General features: G+C 38.9%; 1 protein-coding gene across 2 annotated transcripts in view; it reads left to right on the top strand.

Annotated features, from left to right (window-relative positions):
* Nucleotides 1-15,979, top strand: part of AKAP10 (A-kinase anchoring protein 10) — an 85,060-nt gene that overhangs the window by 35,074 nt on the left and 34,007 nt on the right. Inside the window, exons 5-7 of one of the 2 annotated variants that reach the window (XM_047089640.1) lie at nt 8,605-8,703; nt 13,951-14,035; nt 14,858-14,981. In XM_047089640.1, coding sequence (XP_046945596.1) covers nt 8,605-8,703; nt 13,951-14,035; nt 14,858-14,981 — 308 coding nt within the window. The remainder of the gene's footprint in view (nt 1-8,604; nt 8,704-13,950; nt 14,036-14,857; nt 14,982-15,979) is intronic. The other variant, XM_047089641.1, reaches the window with a different exon arrangement.

Below are 15,979 nucleotides of genomic sequence, written 5' to 3'. Positions count from 1 at the left end.
CCCCAAAACATACCTTTTTATAGCTCTCTACATTAGAGACAGTACTGATCATGAGTCATACCTGAACTTTTGTCCTAACTCTGGGACTTTCTCTTCTTTCCATGAATTCTTTTTTCTTTCTCTGTTGTGGTAAACGAGATCCATGAACTCTACCCTCTTAACAAATTCTTAAGTGTACAGTACAATACTGTTAACTATACATACAATGGCGTATAGCAGATCTCCAGAACGTATTCACCTTGGGTAACTGAAACTTTATACCTGTTAATCACAACTCTCTATTTCTCCCCTTCCAGCTTCTAACAGCTACAGTTCTATTTTCCGCTTCTCTGAGTTTGACTGTATTAGATACCACATATAAGTGGGATCTTGCAGTATTTGTCCTTCTGTGACTGACTTACTTTATTTAGCATTATGCCTTTAAGGTTCATTTATGTTGTTACATAAGTTAGGTTTTCCTTTTTTTTTTTTTTTTTATGGCTGAACAGTCTTCCATTGAATGTATATACCACATTTTGTTTATACATTTATCCATCCATGAACCTTTGGTTGTTTTTATAACTTGGCAATTGTGAATAATCCTGCAGTGACATGGGAGTACAAATATCTCTTCAAGATCCTGATTTCAATTTTTTTAAATAAATACCCAGAAGTGGCATTGCTGGATCATAAAAGAGTTCAGTTTTTAATTTTTTGAGGATGCTCCGTACTGTTTTCCATAGTAATTACACCATTTTACATTCCCACCAACAGTATATGTGGACTCCAGTTCTCCCAATTCCTCCACATCTCACCAACATTTGTTAACGTGTTGTGTTTTCTTTTTGTTATTATTATGGTCATCCTCACATGTATGAGATGGTATCTCATTGTGGTTCTGTTCTCTTGATCTGTATGTCTGTCTCTATGTCAGTACCATACTGTTTTCATTATTGTAGCTTCATAATATATTTTGAAATCAGGAAGTGTGATGCCTTTAGCTTTGTTCTGTTTACTCAAGGTTGTTTTTGGCTATTCAGGTCCTTTGTAGTTCTTTATGAATTTTAGGATTGTTTTTTCTATTTCTGAAAAAAATACCTTTGAGATGTTGATAGGAATTGAGTTGAGTCTGTTGATCACTTTTGGGTAGTGACATCTTAACAATATTAAGGCTTCCATTGCACGAACACAAGATGATTTTCCATTTATTTGTGTCCTCTTTAATTTCTTTCAGCAGTGTGTTACAGTTTTAAGTGTACGGATCTTTCACTTCCTTGGTTAAATTTATTCCTAAGTATTTTATTCTTCGTGATGCTATTGTAAGTGGGATTATTTGCTTAGTTTCCTTTTTGGATAGGATAGTTTGTTGTTAGTATACAGAAATGCAACTAATTTTTTTTTTATTTTTTAAAATTGGTTTTTACTTATTTTAGAGAAAATGAGAGAGCACAAGCAGGGGAGGGTCAGAGAGAGAGGGAGACACAGAATCTGAAGCAGGTTTCAGGTTCTGAGCTGTCTGCACAGAGCCTGACACAGGGCTAGAACCTGTTAACCATGAGATCATGACTTGAGCCGAAGTTGGACATTTAACCAACTGAGCCACCCAAGCATCCCAAAATGCAACTAATTTTTGCATATTGATTTTTGTATCCTATAACTCTGAATTAAATCTGTCAGGGTTTTTTTCTAATTTTTGTGTCTTTTTTTTTTTAAGTTTATTTATTTTGAGAGAGAGAGAGAACAAGAACACAAGCAGAAGAGGGGCAGAGAGAGAGGGAGATAGGGGATCCCAAGTAGTCTCTGCACTGTCAGCACACAGCCCAGTGTGGGACTTGAACTCATGAACTGTGAGATCATGACCTGAGCCGAAATCAAGAGTCAGATGCTTAACCGACTGAGCCACCCAGGCGCCCCTGGGTTTTCTACATGTAAGATTAAGTCATCTGCACATAGAGGTATTTAACTTCATTCTTTCCAATTTAGAGGCCCTTTGTTTTCCCCCTATCCCAATAACCTTGGTTAGATTTCTAATACTATGTTGAATAGAGGTGTGAAAAGTGGGCGTCCTTGCCTTGTTGCTGATATTAGAGGAGAAGCTTTCAGTTTTCCACAATTGAGTATGATATTAGCTGTGAATTTTTCATGTGTGGCCTTTATTATGTTGAGATCATTTCCTTTTTTTTGTTCCTAGTGTGTTGAAACTTTTAAATCATGGAAGTGTTGAATTTTGTTAAATGCTTCTGCATCTATTGAGTAGGTCATATGATGTTTATCCTTCAGTTTGTTGAAGTGGTGTATCACTAGAATTGATTTCTATATGTTGAACTGTCCTTGTACTCCAGGGATGAATTCCACTTGGTCATAGTGTGTGATGCTTTAATGTACTGTTGAATTCTGTTTGCTAGTATTTTGTTGAGGGTTTTTGCACTTATGTTCATCAGGGATATTGTTCTGTAGTTTTCTTATGGTGTCTTTGGTTTTGGTATTAGGGTAATGCTGACCTCATAAAATGAGTTTGGAAATGTTCTTTCTTTTTTAATTTTTTTGGAAAGAGTTTGAAAAGGATTAGTGTTCTTTCATTTTTTTAAAAAAAATTTTTTTAACATTTATTTATTTTTGAGACAGAGAGAGACAGAGCATGAACGGGGGAGGGTCAGAGAGAGGGAGACACAGAATCTGAAACAGGCTCCAGGCTCTGAGCTGTCAACACAGAGCCTGACGCGGGGCTTGAACTCACAGACTGTGAGATCATGACCTGAGCCCAAGTCAGCCACTTAACCGACTGAGCCACCCAGGCGCCCCGGATTAGTGTTAGTTCTTTTAAATGTTTGGTAGAATTCACCAGTGAAGCCATCTTCTCCTGGGATTTTCTTTGTTGGAAGAGCTTTGGTTACTGATTTAGTCTCCTCACAAATTATAGATGTGTTCAATTTCTGTTTCTTGATGATTCAGTGTTAGTAGGTTGTATATTTCTAGAAGTTTACCTGTGTCTTCTAGATTGTTGGCATATATCTAGTTTGTTGGTATATAATTGTTCATAATAGTGTCTTAAAACTTTTATCTCTGTGGCATCAGTTGTTATATCTCCTTTTTTATTTTATTTATTTGAGTTGTCTTTTTATTTTGGTCTGCTAAAAGTTGGTGAATTTGGTTGATCTTTTTAAAAAACCAACTCTTTGGGGCACCTAGGTGGCTCAGTCGGTTAAGCATCCCAACTTCAGCTCAGGTCTTGATCTCACAGTTTGTGAGTTTGAGCCCCACGTCGGGCTCTGTGCTGGCAGCTGGAGCCTGGAGCCTGCTTTAGATTCTGTGTCTCCCTCTCTCTCTGCCACTCTTGTGCTCATGCTCTGTCTCTGTCTCTCAATAATAAATAGATGTTTAAAAAATTTTTTTAATAAACAAATTTAAAAACAACTCTTTTCTTGATTTTTCTATTGTTTATCCTGTATTTTGCTTATTTTTGCTCTAATTGTTATTCCTTCCTTCCTTCTAACTTTGGGCTTAATTTGTTATTTCTAGTTTCTTCTGTGAAGTTCTGTAAAGATGTTCTTTGACATCTTTCTACTTTCTTAATGTAAGCATTTATAGCTATAAATGTCCCTCTGGATACTGGTTTTACTGCATCCCATTTTAGTATGTTGTGTTTTCATTTGTCTCAGGATTTTTTTTTTTTTTAAGTAGGCTATATGCCCAGTGTGAGGCTTGAACTCACCGTCCCAACTTCCAAAGTTGCATGCTCTACTGACTGAGTCAGCCAGGTACCCCTGTCTCCAGATATTTTTTAAATTTCCTGATGTATTTTTCAACTCATTCATTGTTCAAGAGTATATATTGTTTAATTTCCACATATTTCTGAATTTTCCAGTTTTCTTTTTGCTTTTGATTTCTGGGTTTATTCCATTGCTGTTGGAAAAGATACTTGTTATGATTTCTGTCTTAAATCTAAAACCTGTTTTTGACTTAACATGTAATCTGTCCTGGAGAATGATCTGAATGTGTTAAGAAGAGTGTGTATTCCCTTCTGCTGCTGTAAGGTGGAATGTTCTGTGTATGTCTGTTAGGTCCTTTTGGTCTGTGGTGGTGTTTGAGTCCTCTGTTTCCTTCCGGTTTTCTGTCTGGATATTCTGTATCTATTTTTGAAAATGTGGTATTGGGGCGCCTGGGTGGCGCAGTTGGTTAAGTGTCCGACTTCAGCCAGGTCACGATCTCACGGTCCGTGAGTTTGAGCCCCGCGTCGGGCTCTGGGCTGATGGCTGGGAGCCTGGAGCCTGTTTCCGATTCTGTGTCTCCCTCTCTCTCTGCCCCTCCCCCGTTCATGCTCTGTCTCTCTCTGTCCCAAAAATAAATAAACGTTGAAAAAAAAAAATTAAAAAAAAAAAAAGAAAATGTGGTATTGACATCTTCTATTATTGTATTAGTGTTTATTTCTTCCTTCACTTCTGTCAGTGGTTGATTTAATATTTAGATGCTCTGATGTTAGGTACATCAGAATAAATACAGAGATGTGTTTATAATTGTTATATCTTCTAGGTGGATTGACCCTTTTATCATTGTCTCTTATGACAGTTTTTGGCATAAAGTCTATTTTTGTCTGATATAAGGTTAGTCCCCTTCCTCCTGCTGTCTTCTGGTTACTATTTGCATGGAGTATCTTTTCCGTCCCTTCACTTTGAGCCTATGTGTGTCCTTAAATCTAAAGTGAGTCTCTTGGGGTGCCTGGGTGGCTTAGTCGGTAAAGCGTCTGACTTCAGCCCAGGTCATGATCTCACGAACCGTGAGCTCGAGCACCCCTTCGGGTTCTGTACTCACAGCTCAGAGCCAAGAGTCTGCTTTGGTTCTGTCTCCCTCTTTTTGCCCCTCCCCTGCTCATGCTCTGTCTCTCTGTCTCTCTCTCAAAACTAAAATTTAAAGTGAGTCTCTTGTAGGCAGCATGTAGTGGCATCTTTATTATTTAAAAAAAAAAAATTCAGCCTTTGTCTTTGGGGAATTTAATCCATGTACATTTAAAGTAATTATTGATAGGGTAGGGTTTACTGTTGCCATTTTGTCTTGTTTTTGTGAGTGGCTTTTAGGTTTTTTCCCTCTTTTCATTTCTTGCTGTCTTCCTTTGTGTTTCCTTGTTTTTATGTAGTGACACACTTAAGATTTCTTTCTCATTCTTTTGCATATCTTCTGTAGATATTTTTATTGTGGTCACCATAGGACTTACATAAAAGATCTTAGAGCAATCTATTTTAAGCTGATAACAACTTCAATCACATACAAAAACTGTTTTTGCTTCTCCCTGGCCCCACCCTCACCCCAGCACTTTCTTAACTCAAATAAGTCATTTAAAATTTTTGTACATAAGGTTTTTTTTTTCCTGTAAAAATAGGAATAATAATCTATTGTTAAAAACAATTTATTCTGTTAACCCAGGGGTTCTCAAAGTATGGTTTGCACACCCATAGAGTCCCCGAGAATTTTTCAACAGGTTGCATGTAGTCCAAACTGTTTCCACAGTAATTCTGAGATGTTATTTGTCTTTTTCACTGTGTTGACCTTTGTAGTGATGGTGCAAAGGCAATTGTGGGAAAACCTGCTGGCCTTGGGCCAGATTGTACAAATCGTCATTTTGTGCTGCTACATACTCCCAATAAAACTAAGTGCCACTTTTACTGAAAGATGTCTTTGGGGAAGTAGATAATTAACTTTATTAAATCTAAACTCTTGGGTGCATGTATTTTTTAAGATGTAAATGTTGTTATTTTTTTTTTTTTAAGTTTTTGTTTAAAGTCCAGTTTGTTAACTTACAGTGTAGTATTAGTTTCAGGTGTGCACTTCTGTACAAAACCTAGAGCCCATCACAACATGGGTGTATGGCTTTGTTTTTGTGAGCTCAATTAGCTGCTTATTTAATGGAATACCATTTTACTCTAAAGAATGACTATGGTTACAGACTTGGGTATTTGTCAGATATTTTCTTGGAAATGAATGAATTAAGTTTGACATTTCACGGAAAACAGCTGACAGTATTTGCCCGTGGGTAAAGTTTGAGCTTTTCAATGAAAATTAGAATTTTGGAAAACTGGTATTCACCACCCTATGCTTTGACAGCTTTAAAGAGTGTTCTGATAAGATGTTTGTGATATTAATGATGTGATTTCTTTTTTTATACTATATGATGCAGGGCATCAACATTTGGAAGGTCTACATAAGTCAGTGAACCAATATTTTCCAAAATATTCCAAAAAATTTACGTCGGGGCACCTGGGTGGCTCAGTTGGCTAAGCATCCAACTTAATCTTGACTTAGGCTCGTATCATGATCTCACGGTTTGTGAGATTGAGCCCCGCCCACATTGGGCTCTGTGCTGACAGTGTGGAACCTGCTTGGGATTCTCTGTCTCCCTCTCTCTCTGCCCCTGCCCTGCTCTCTCGCTCGCTCTCAAAAATTAATAAATAAGCATTTAAAAAATTTAAAAATATGTATATATGATGTAATAAAATCATGAGTAAAAGGTCTCCTAACATGGGAGATACACCATTGGATTTTAATGTAACAGACAAGTTTACTGATAGGGTTTGCACTTCTACCATTCTAACTTACCGTTAAGAAACTACCACTGTCACATTTGGGTGTAGTATCAAAGAAGAATTTATCCACAGTGATCTCAAACAGCCATTAAAATACTCCTTTTCCCATCTCTGCCTATCTGAGGCAAGAGTTTCTTAATATAGGTAAAAGGAAACCCATTCCTCTATTCACAATACTTGTGACACCAAACGTGGGCTTTCCACACCAAGCACTTCTCCAGTTCTCTCTGTGGTCAGTAACTGGGGGTCCTACTGTTCAATTCATTCTGGCCATAACTACCCAGAGTTAGCACAGACCTCACAGGTTAAGGGCGCTGTTCCACAAGATTGCCTCCCACTTCAGATGCCAGTCACAAGTCCCAAGTACATTTGTCACCTGTACTTCTGGCCAACCAGCTATAAATCTGGGATTTCCACAGCCTCTCTTCAGGTTCTGTAATCTCTTATGATAGCTCACAGAACTTTGGGAAACATTTTATTTACATTTATTGGTTTATTTTAAAGTACATCAAGGGGTGCCTGGGTGGCTCAGTTGGTTAGGCGTCTGACCTTTGGTTTCAGCTCAGGTCATGATCTCATGGTTTGTGAGTTTGAGCCCCACATTGGGCTCCAGGCTGACAGCATGCAGCCTGCCTGGGATTCTTTCTCTCCCTCTCTCTCTACCCCTCCCCTGCTTGCTCTCTCTGTCTCTCTCTCAAAATAAATAAACTTAACAAATAATAATAAAGTACATCATAAAGCATGGAAACGAACCACCAAATGAAGAGGTGTATAGGGCAAGGTCAAGAAGATCCCAAGTACAAAGCCTTTGTCTCTGAGGGGTTGGGGGTGTGCCACCCTCCCAGCACATAGATGCATTCACCAACCTGGAAGCTCTGAACCACTTCATTTAGGGTTTTCATGGTTCTACAACATGGGCATAATTGATTAAATTATTGGCCATGGGTGATTAACTTGATGATCCCCAGCCCCTCTACCCTCCCTGGAGGTTGGGGAGTGGGGTGAAAATTCTAGTTCTGTAATCACACAGTTTGTTCCTCTGGCAACCTGCCCCATTCTGCGAGTCACCTCATTACCATAAACACTCCTGTGGTTGAAAGGGGCTCATTATGAATAACAAAATATGCTCCTCTCACCCCTGCTGCTTAGGAAATTCTAGGGGTTGCTTTTAGAAGCTCTGTGCCAGAACCAGAATGAACAGTGTGTGTGTACATGCACCAGCACATTAGAATATACTTCAGCCAACACAGAATAGTACGGCAGATTGAATGCCAAGGCAGATCATGAAAGTCCAGCAGTTTGCTATCAAGACAAAGAGCGTTGCAAAATGTAAAACAAAGCCCATTTCTCACTAATTTTTTCAGTTTGGAAAATCGTTTTTTTTTTTTTTCTCACGTAAAAAATAGTGTTTATGTTAACTTACAACAGATTTAATATTGTTAATTTTAACTGAATCAACAATTTTCTTATTTTTTATTTCTCATGTTAATACCTGTAGATAAAACTTACGTTAACAAAAGCTCTTTAGGTTCTTCAGTTTAACTTAAGGTTGCAAAGAAGTTCTGACACTAAACAGTTTGAGATCTGTTGTTTTAACCTTCTAGGGTTGTTGAAAGTCGAATGAAGGTATTCATAAACCTGAAATCATTTTGTAAAATATTTTAAGTGCAGGTTTATAAATAATTTTGCAGTTCCTGCTGTTAACATTGCTGAGCAAGTCCCTTACGTTGAGATTTTGGAGAAGAGACATGGAAAGAGGACATGCATAAATAATTGCTGTTAAGGAGCAGTTGGTTAGTTTAGAGGAGGAATAGGGGGCGGAATTCAGACGTAACTTCTCTGTTCACAAACCAAACGGTGAAGAAGCAACATTGTTTTCTCCCGTACATATTTTTTTATATATTTATGTTTGTAATAAATGTGGATGTATTTGTGTGTGTGCACGCACACGCTTGGGCATACAGCAAACAGCCCTGCTGTTCATGATTGTAGCCCATTACTGGTCCAAGTGTGCTTTGAATTTTGAAGTTGTCCCCTTCTTCCCTTGCAGGCATAGAACAAGATGCAGTGAATACTTTTACCAAATACATATCTCCAGATGCTGCTAAACCAATACCGATTACAGAAGCAATGAGAAATGACATCATAGGTAAGCAGTGCTTGAAGCTATGGCAAAAAAAAAAATAATGCCTGTCTTTGGTTATTACTTAAGAGAATCTTTTATGAAAATGGAAGTCAACATATCCCTTCTTAGTCTGTGTTCAGAGTACTTTAGTATATCAACTGTAGCTCACTTAAAAGTTTTCTCTTCATACGTCAGATGTAAATTCTTGGACTTTGGCTCAAATAACAGCAGCAGCAAAAACAGTAGTGACACTCAAAAATGTTGAATTCTTACTGTGTCCCAGACAGCATTATAAGCACTTTCTGTGGATAAACTCTAACCTTCTAAAAACCTGTAATATAAATACAGTTATTATTTTATAAATGAGAAATCTGAAGCACAAAGAGGGGATTTAATTATTTGTCCAAGATAACACACCTCAGACATTGCAGACTCAGGATTTGAAAACAGACCGCTACAGGGGCACCTGGGTGGCTCAGTCAGTTAACTGTCTGACTTCAGCTCAGGTCATGATCTCGTGGTCGGTGGGTTTGAGCCCTGTGTCAGGCCCTTGTGCTGACAGCTCAGAGCCTGGAGCCTGCTTCAGATTCTGTGTCTCCCTCTCTCTCTGCCCCTCTCCTGCTCATGCTGTCTCTCTCTCAAAAATAAAAACGTTAAAAAAAAGAAAAGGCGAGAAAATAGACCACTACACGTTGACTGGTATGCTATTTGGCAATGTTTTTCATACTGTAAATTCAGACTAGTCTCCTCTTATGACCACACCTTCCTGCCAAAAAAAGACTAGAATAGAAAAATGAAAGTGCTTCACAGTAGTAAGGGCAAACCTCATTTCAGGAAATTGTTTTCATCATATGTTTATGTATGTATGTATATACTATGTCATGTAAACCTATTTCTCTGTAGGTCATAGTAAAAAAAAAAAAAAAAAGAAAGTTTTCACTCTGTTGTATAAGAAGGACCTTAGAGGCACCTGTAATCACAGATGAAAGTGATTTGTTTATTCATTAAACAAATATTTATTTTTTTTTTCAACGTTTTTTATTTATTTTTGGGACAGAGAGAGACAGAGCATGAACGGGGGAGGGGCAGAGAGAGGGAGACACAGAATCGGAAACAGGCTCCAGGCTCCGAGCCATCAGCCCAGAGCCTGACGCGGGGCTCGAACTCACGGACCGCGAGATCGTGACCTGGCTGAAGTCGGGCACTTAACCGACTGCGCCACCCAGGCGCCCCTAAACAAATATTTATTATGTTCCCATCAAGTCCTGGTACTGAGTTTTATATTTTTATTACAGAAACTTGATATTTTTGATTTATGAAATATAGCATGTTATTCTTCTAGCAGATTCTTCCCAGCATGGGGCTCTTTCAGTCTTTATCACAGATACTTTTCATTCATTCATTATTGGAGACAGCAAAACCTTTTCCTATCTAAACTGTAGTTCTTAATTTGGCCCACCATACTTTCCAGTGAACAACTGTTGACTATTTTAGGGCTTGTCAGATGTTGGCCCCATTGTTTTCCTTTTGTTTCTCCCACACAGATAGACTCTTATACAGGTCTTGAGGCTGTTGATTGTCCCCATTTGCTTGTATTTTGGGTTTTCACCCAGTTTTGTTGCAAATGTTGTCTTTGGAATTTGGCCTTTCTATGCAGTTCCTCTATTTTTATGTGGGAATTTGTTACAACCATCTTCCACACTTCTCTAGACCAGCATTTCCTCTGCAACAGGACAACTGGGGTGTGCTAACTGATTAGAATTTGGCTATTTGAGATATTGATTGGCTAGTGATTCCTTTGGGGATTTGTTTGTGCCAGTGAATAACCAAACTATGCAGGGGTAGGGGAGAAAAGGGGGGGGGGATTCAAGTAAAATATTTAAAAATGAAATATCACTTCAATTATTTTCTTTCCTTTTCTTTATCAAATTAATGATATAATCCCGTGAGGGGAAAAAAATCTTTTGAAGTATAAGTTGGTAACATTTAGTGATCAAGAGATCTGAGAAAGTTAAAATGTTAATTACCTATGTTTTTAGACCATTTTTCTTCTTTGAACCTCATTCTTCTGAATCCTACTCTGTTTTCTTCTCTTTCAGTTAGAATATGCGTTTTTTCTTTTTTAATGTTTATTTATTTTTGAGAGAGAGAGAGAGCACAAGCGACAGAGGGGCAGAGAGAGAGGGAGACACTAAATCCAAAGCAGGCTCCAGGCTCCGAGCTGTCAGCACAGAGCCCGGTGCGGAGTCGAACTCTGAGCCATGAGATCATGACCTGAGCTGAAGTCAGATGCTCGACCAGCTGAGGCACCCAGCCGCCCCTGGAATACTCTACACAGCTCTACTTCAAGTACATCACAGTTGGAAGAAGTCTGCACTTAAGCTGTTATTGTGTATCCCACCTGCCTAGTTTGGTTGTAAATGTTATCCATGGGTTTCTGGTATTGCTGGCTCATTACTCCCTGTTTATATGGGGACTCAGAATAACCCAAAAACTGTGCTTCCACTGCTTCCTTCATCTTCTGCAAATCCTTGAAGTGGTAGAATTTTAAAGATATTTTGAAGGTATAGCTGATAGAATTTACTGATGGTTGGAAGTTGAGTAGTGTGAGAGGGGAAAAAGGCATTAAGCATGACTTCATGTTTGTTTGTTTGTTTTTCAAACCTGAATAATGGGGCACCTGGGTGGCCATCAGTTGAATGTAAGACTCTTGATTTCAGTTCATGCCATGATCCCAGGGTCACGGGATCAAGCTTTGCTTCGGGCTCTGTACTGGGCTTGGAACCTGCTTGAGATTCTCTGTCCCTTTTCCTCTGCCTCTCTCCCCCTGCTCGCTGGCTCATATGCTGTCACTCTCTCAAATAAACAAACAAACCTGAATAAGAGAGTGGAGTTGTCATTTATAAACTTGAAAAAAAAATTTTTTTAACGTTTATTTAGTATTGAGAGACAGAGCACGAGCAGAGGAGGAGCATAGAGAGAGGGAGACACAGAATCCGAAGCAGGCTCCAGGCTCCGAGCTGTCAGCAAAGAGCCCGACATGGGGCTTGAACTCACGAACTGTGAGATCACGACCTGAGCCGAAGTCGGTCGCTTAACCGACTGAGCCACCCAGGTGCCCCTGGAGTTGCCATTTATAAGATGAGGAAGACTGTGAGGGTAATGGCTTATGGGGAAAATCAGGAGTTTGGGTGTTCACTAAATGGTGAATGTCAAGTATGCAGCTGGATATCTGCACTAGGAGTTCGTGAAAGAGGTGTAGGTTGAAGATACATGTTTAGAAGTCATCAGCATATAGGTGGTTTAGAGCCACGGATAACATTACCCTCAGCATAAATCTGATGAGTGAAGACAAAGAAGTCTTAAGCACCCAGTTCTGAGGCAGGCCTGATATTTACAAGTCTGGCAGGTGAGGAAGAGCTAGCAGAAACTCAGGAGTAACAGCTAGTAAAGTAGGCCCCGCTTTATCAACTCTGTCTCAGGACAGTAGTTCTTTTCTGGAAGCCAAGTGAAAAAACGTCTCTGGGGGTAAGGGAGTGATTGAAGGTGTGTTAAATCCTGCTGAGAGGTTAAGTAAGATGAGTACTAGGAATGGAAATGGAATTGCCAACCCTGTGGACAACTGGCCCACTGGTTATCTTAATTTCAGGGTACCAGTGGAGACGAAAACTTCATCAGAGGAGTCTTAGAATAGGAGGCGGAGTGGAGACAGCAAGTATGAGCAACTCTTTGAGGCATCTTGCTCCAGGGATAAACTGGAAGGGGATGTTAAGTCAAGGGCCAGTGGGTTTTGTTTTTGTGGTGATGTGTTATACGCATATAAGGTATAGCATACAAGCAAGTTCATATGTGTAACATACAGACAGACTGTATATAGCTGGTGAATATGAGGCAGCAGCAAAGAAGCGATGCAGGAGACCGAGGGGACAGTTGCTGTAAGAAAGAAGTCTTGAGGCAAGAGGAAGGGGTCCGGTGCTCAAATGCAGAGTGTGTGGGTAGAGGTGCAGGTGAGTTGGTAGATGGGGTGGCAGGAGATGGAAATAATTTTCTGACTGCTTCTATTTTCTTAATGAAGTAGGAAGCAGAGTAATCAGCAAAGAGAATTCGAAGATGTATATCATTTTTAAGGAGAGAGAAGAAGATGTGTTGTGTGTTGTCCGGTAGAGTATGAGAGAAAATGGCCCAGGAGACTGTAGTATGATCCTTGGGTTTCATTAAGGTCGTGCTAAGGTCATGAACTTAAAGTGAAACCAGCCATCGTGGGCGGGAGGGTTTCAGCCATGTTTGATAGCTGGCTAACCAACGGGCTTACCCACTTGCTGCAGTTGATTTAGGTAATTCCTAATTTTAGCACACTTTGTGTTTCTTCCAAATAACATTTTGCTAAACTTTTTACAGATAAACCTTTTTACAAATCCATAACTCTTTAGGTTGCAGTCTTAGAAATAGAATTGCTGATTGAAAGGGCATGTTTATTTTTAAAGCTTATGCTAGAAACTACCAGAATGCCCTCCGGAAAATTATATACCACTATTTTCCCACAAATGCTAGTGTCTGTTTTCCCATGCCCTTGCTCAAACAAGGCAGTGTAGTGTTACGCAATTAAACATATGCATTGTTGTAACAGTTTTGTGCCAATTTGCTAGACAAAAGGTGGGGTGCCTCATTATTCTAATTTGTAGTTATATTTATTTGATTACCAGCGAGCATGCATATCTTTGCATATTGGCCATTTTATAATTTGTTCTTTAAAAAAAAAAAAAAGTTTTGTTTTTTTTTCCATTGATCTCTGTACCCAACATGGGGTTTGAACTCATAACCCCGAGATCAAGAGTAGCATGCTCTTCTGACTGAGCCAACCAGGCGCCCCTATATTTGTTCTTTTGTAAACTGTCTTTTCATGTCCTTGGCTCATTTTTCTTCCAGGACATTTCTTACTAGTTTGTAGGAGCTCTTGATATATGAATGATAATAATCTGTCACATACAAAGTAAATTGTCATTCATGCTGTGAATTTTTTGCACCAGTTTTATTTTGTTTCGGAGGTGTTCTCATGTATAAAAATTAATTTTATGTTGTTAAATCTTTTGATTTCTACTTTTGTGTATATGCTTAGAAAGACCTTCCCTACCTCAAGATTAGCCGTGCACCTGTATTTTTCTTAGCTCTATTTAAAACTTTCTGATTCATATGCCTCTACCTTTATTCCTCTGATTCCCAAAGGTGTATAGTTCAGATTTAGTAGAAATTTATTTACCATTTCTTTTACAGCAAAGATTTGTGGAGAAGATGGACAGGTGGACCCCAACTGTTTTGTTTTGGCACAGTCCATAGTCTTTAGTGCAATGGAGCAAGAGTAAGTTAATTACATACTTTCCCATTTGCATTTTCGGGATCTGGGTTCACTCAACTAAAAACAAATGGTCTCTGAGGACTTAAGTATTTTGAATGTTTACAGGATCGTTTAAGCATACTTATGCTCTAAGACTACTTTGGTTAATGGTGTCTTTTAAATATAAATTATGTGAACTCTTAAAAATAATAAAACCCGTGTTCATTTTTAATGTTAATATTTCCCAGGTTAAAAGAATTTGTTTTTAATTCTGAAGTCATTTGGGGGTGATGTGGGTGTAGTGTGACTGTTACAATTGGTTTCTGTTCAAACAATGCACATGTGCAGGTGGATATCCTAATTTGTTAGTGAATGCTTTAGGCTTAATGGATGCTGTTACTACTAAATCCACATAGATTTGTTGAAACGGCCTCCAAAGTTGTTTTGTTTTGTTTTGTTTTAGATTAATTACTGCTGCATGCCCTTAAAAAAAAAAATCTACATATTGATTCATTTAGCATTTCTGAAAAGGGTGCTCTGTGCAAGGCACAGTTAGATACAATGCCTTCTTTGAAGAAAATTAGAGCCTAATGAGAGAAATAGGGCATGATCTTTGGTTACCGTAATAGGAGGTAGCACGTGTCACAGAGGAAAACTACAAAGCCACCAAGAGCGGGAAGAGATTATTTCCAGGTGTAAGAATCAGGAACGACACCAGGGGAAGGGAGGTAGTGTTGACCTAGGCTTTTAAGATACAACAGGCACAGAATGGAAAGAGTGTATTTTTCCCAGTTAAGCTCTTTCCTTGGTCGTTCCCTCAAATTTTCCCTTTTTGTCCATGTGCAGGCACTTTAGTGAGTTTCTGCGAAGTCACCATTTCTGTAAATACCAGATTGAAGTGCTGACCAGTGGAACTGTTTACCTGGCTGACATTCTCTTCTGTGAGTCAGCCCTCTTTTATTTCTCTGAGGTAAAGTCTGCATTTCCTTTCACACTCTGTTAGAGCATTCCAGCCTCTGAACTAGAAATGCTGGGGCCCCCTCTATAGAAAATAACACGGAAGAGCCAAGTCATTTCCAAAAAGATCAATTGGAATGACACAGTACTATTTTAAGTTGTATCTAATGGCAAGGGTACTTTGATGGCGTGTTAGAGTAGAGAATGTGAAAATTCAGTGTAAGATAACTCTAATTTTGAAAAACTTATTAAACATCTGCTTATAAGAGAATGCATATTTTTGATTATTTGGAGCTGTTTTAAAAAACCACAGTTTTGGTACATGATTCCAATGCACACATATTTGCAGACCAGACTTCAGAAGAGAGAAAGAAAAGTAACAAACTTTTTCCTACTATCGTCCCTTTTACTTTAGCCACTGGATAGGATTTCTCGAGCAATGAATATATTAATCTCTTTGAGGCATACAGTTTAGCGTAATGGTATTTGTTCAGCTTCGGCAAAGGAAATGCTTTTGCTGCAAAGCAAATGACTATTAAGTAGAGATGAGAGGATTTCCAGGCTCACAAAGCATAACTTGGATACGCTTGACTCTGCCTCTCCCAAGAATAGAGCCCGTTCAGTTGATCTGCTTTCTCACTCCCTCGTTTGCCATCAGCCTAAGTCCAGCATTTGTTCCCGTTACTCTGGCTGCGTGGAGTGATGGAAATGATCAGGTATAAAAGATTTGGTCTGGTTAGTTTACTCTGTGTATGTTTGCCAGCGAGGGACCACTAATCATCTTTACCGTGATTTTTATTCCAGTTCACTTAAGTTTATATCCAGCAGTGTGGTTGTTTGTTGTTAGTTTTTGTATTTTCTCCCTACAAGAATGGCTTTATGCTTTTCAATCTCAAATAACTGTAAGTTGTTGACTGGCATTAACTGAACAAGTGGATCTGTTTTTGTGTTGTGTTTTGGTGTGTGTGTGTGTGTGTGTGTGTGTGTGTGTGTGCGCGCGCGCGTGCGTTC

The sequence above is a fragment of the Lynx rufus genome, unplaced genomic scaffold (genome assembly GCF_022079265.1).
Source record: "Lynx rufus isolate CCGP_SWC_20201006 ecotype Redwood Valley unplaced genomic scaffold, mLynRuf1.p SCAF_28, whole genome shotgun sequence".
Taxonomy (NCBI): Eukaryota; Metazoa; Chordata; class Mammalia; order Carnivora; family Felidae; genus Lynx; species Lynx rufus.
The sequence above is the reverse complement of the archived record's forward strand: the minus strand, read 5'-3'. Positions and strand labels throughout refer to the sequence as shown.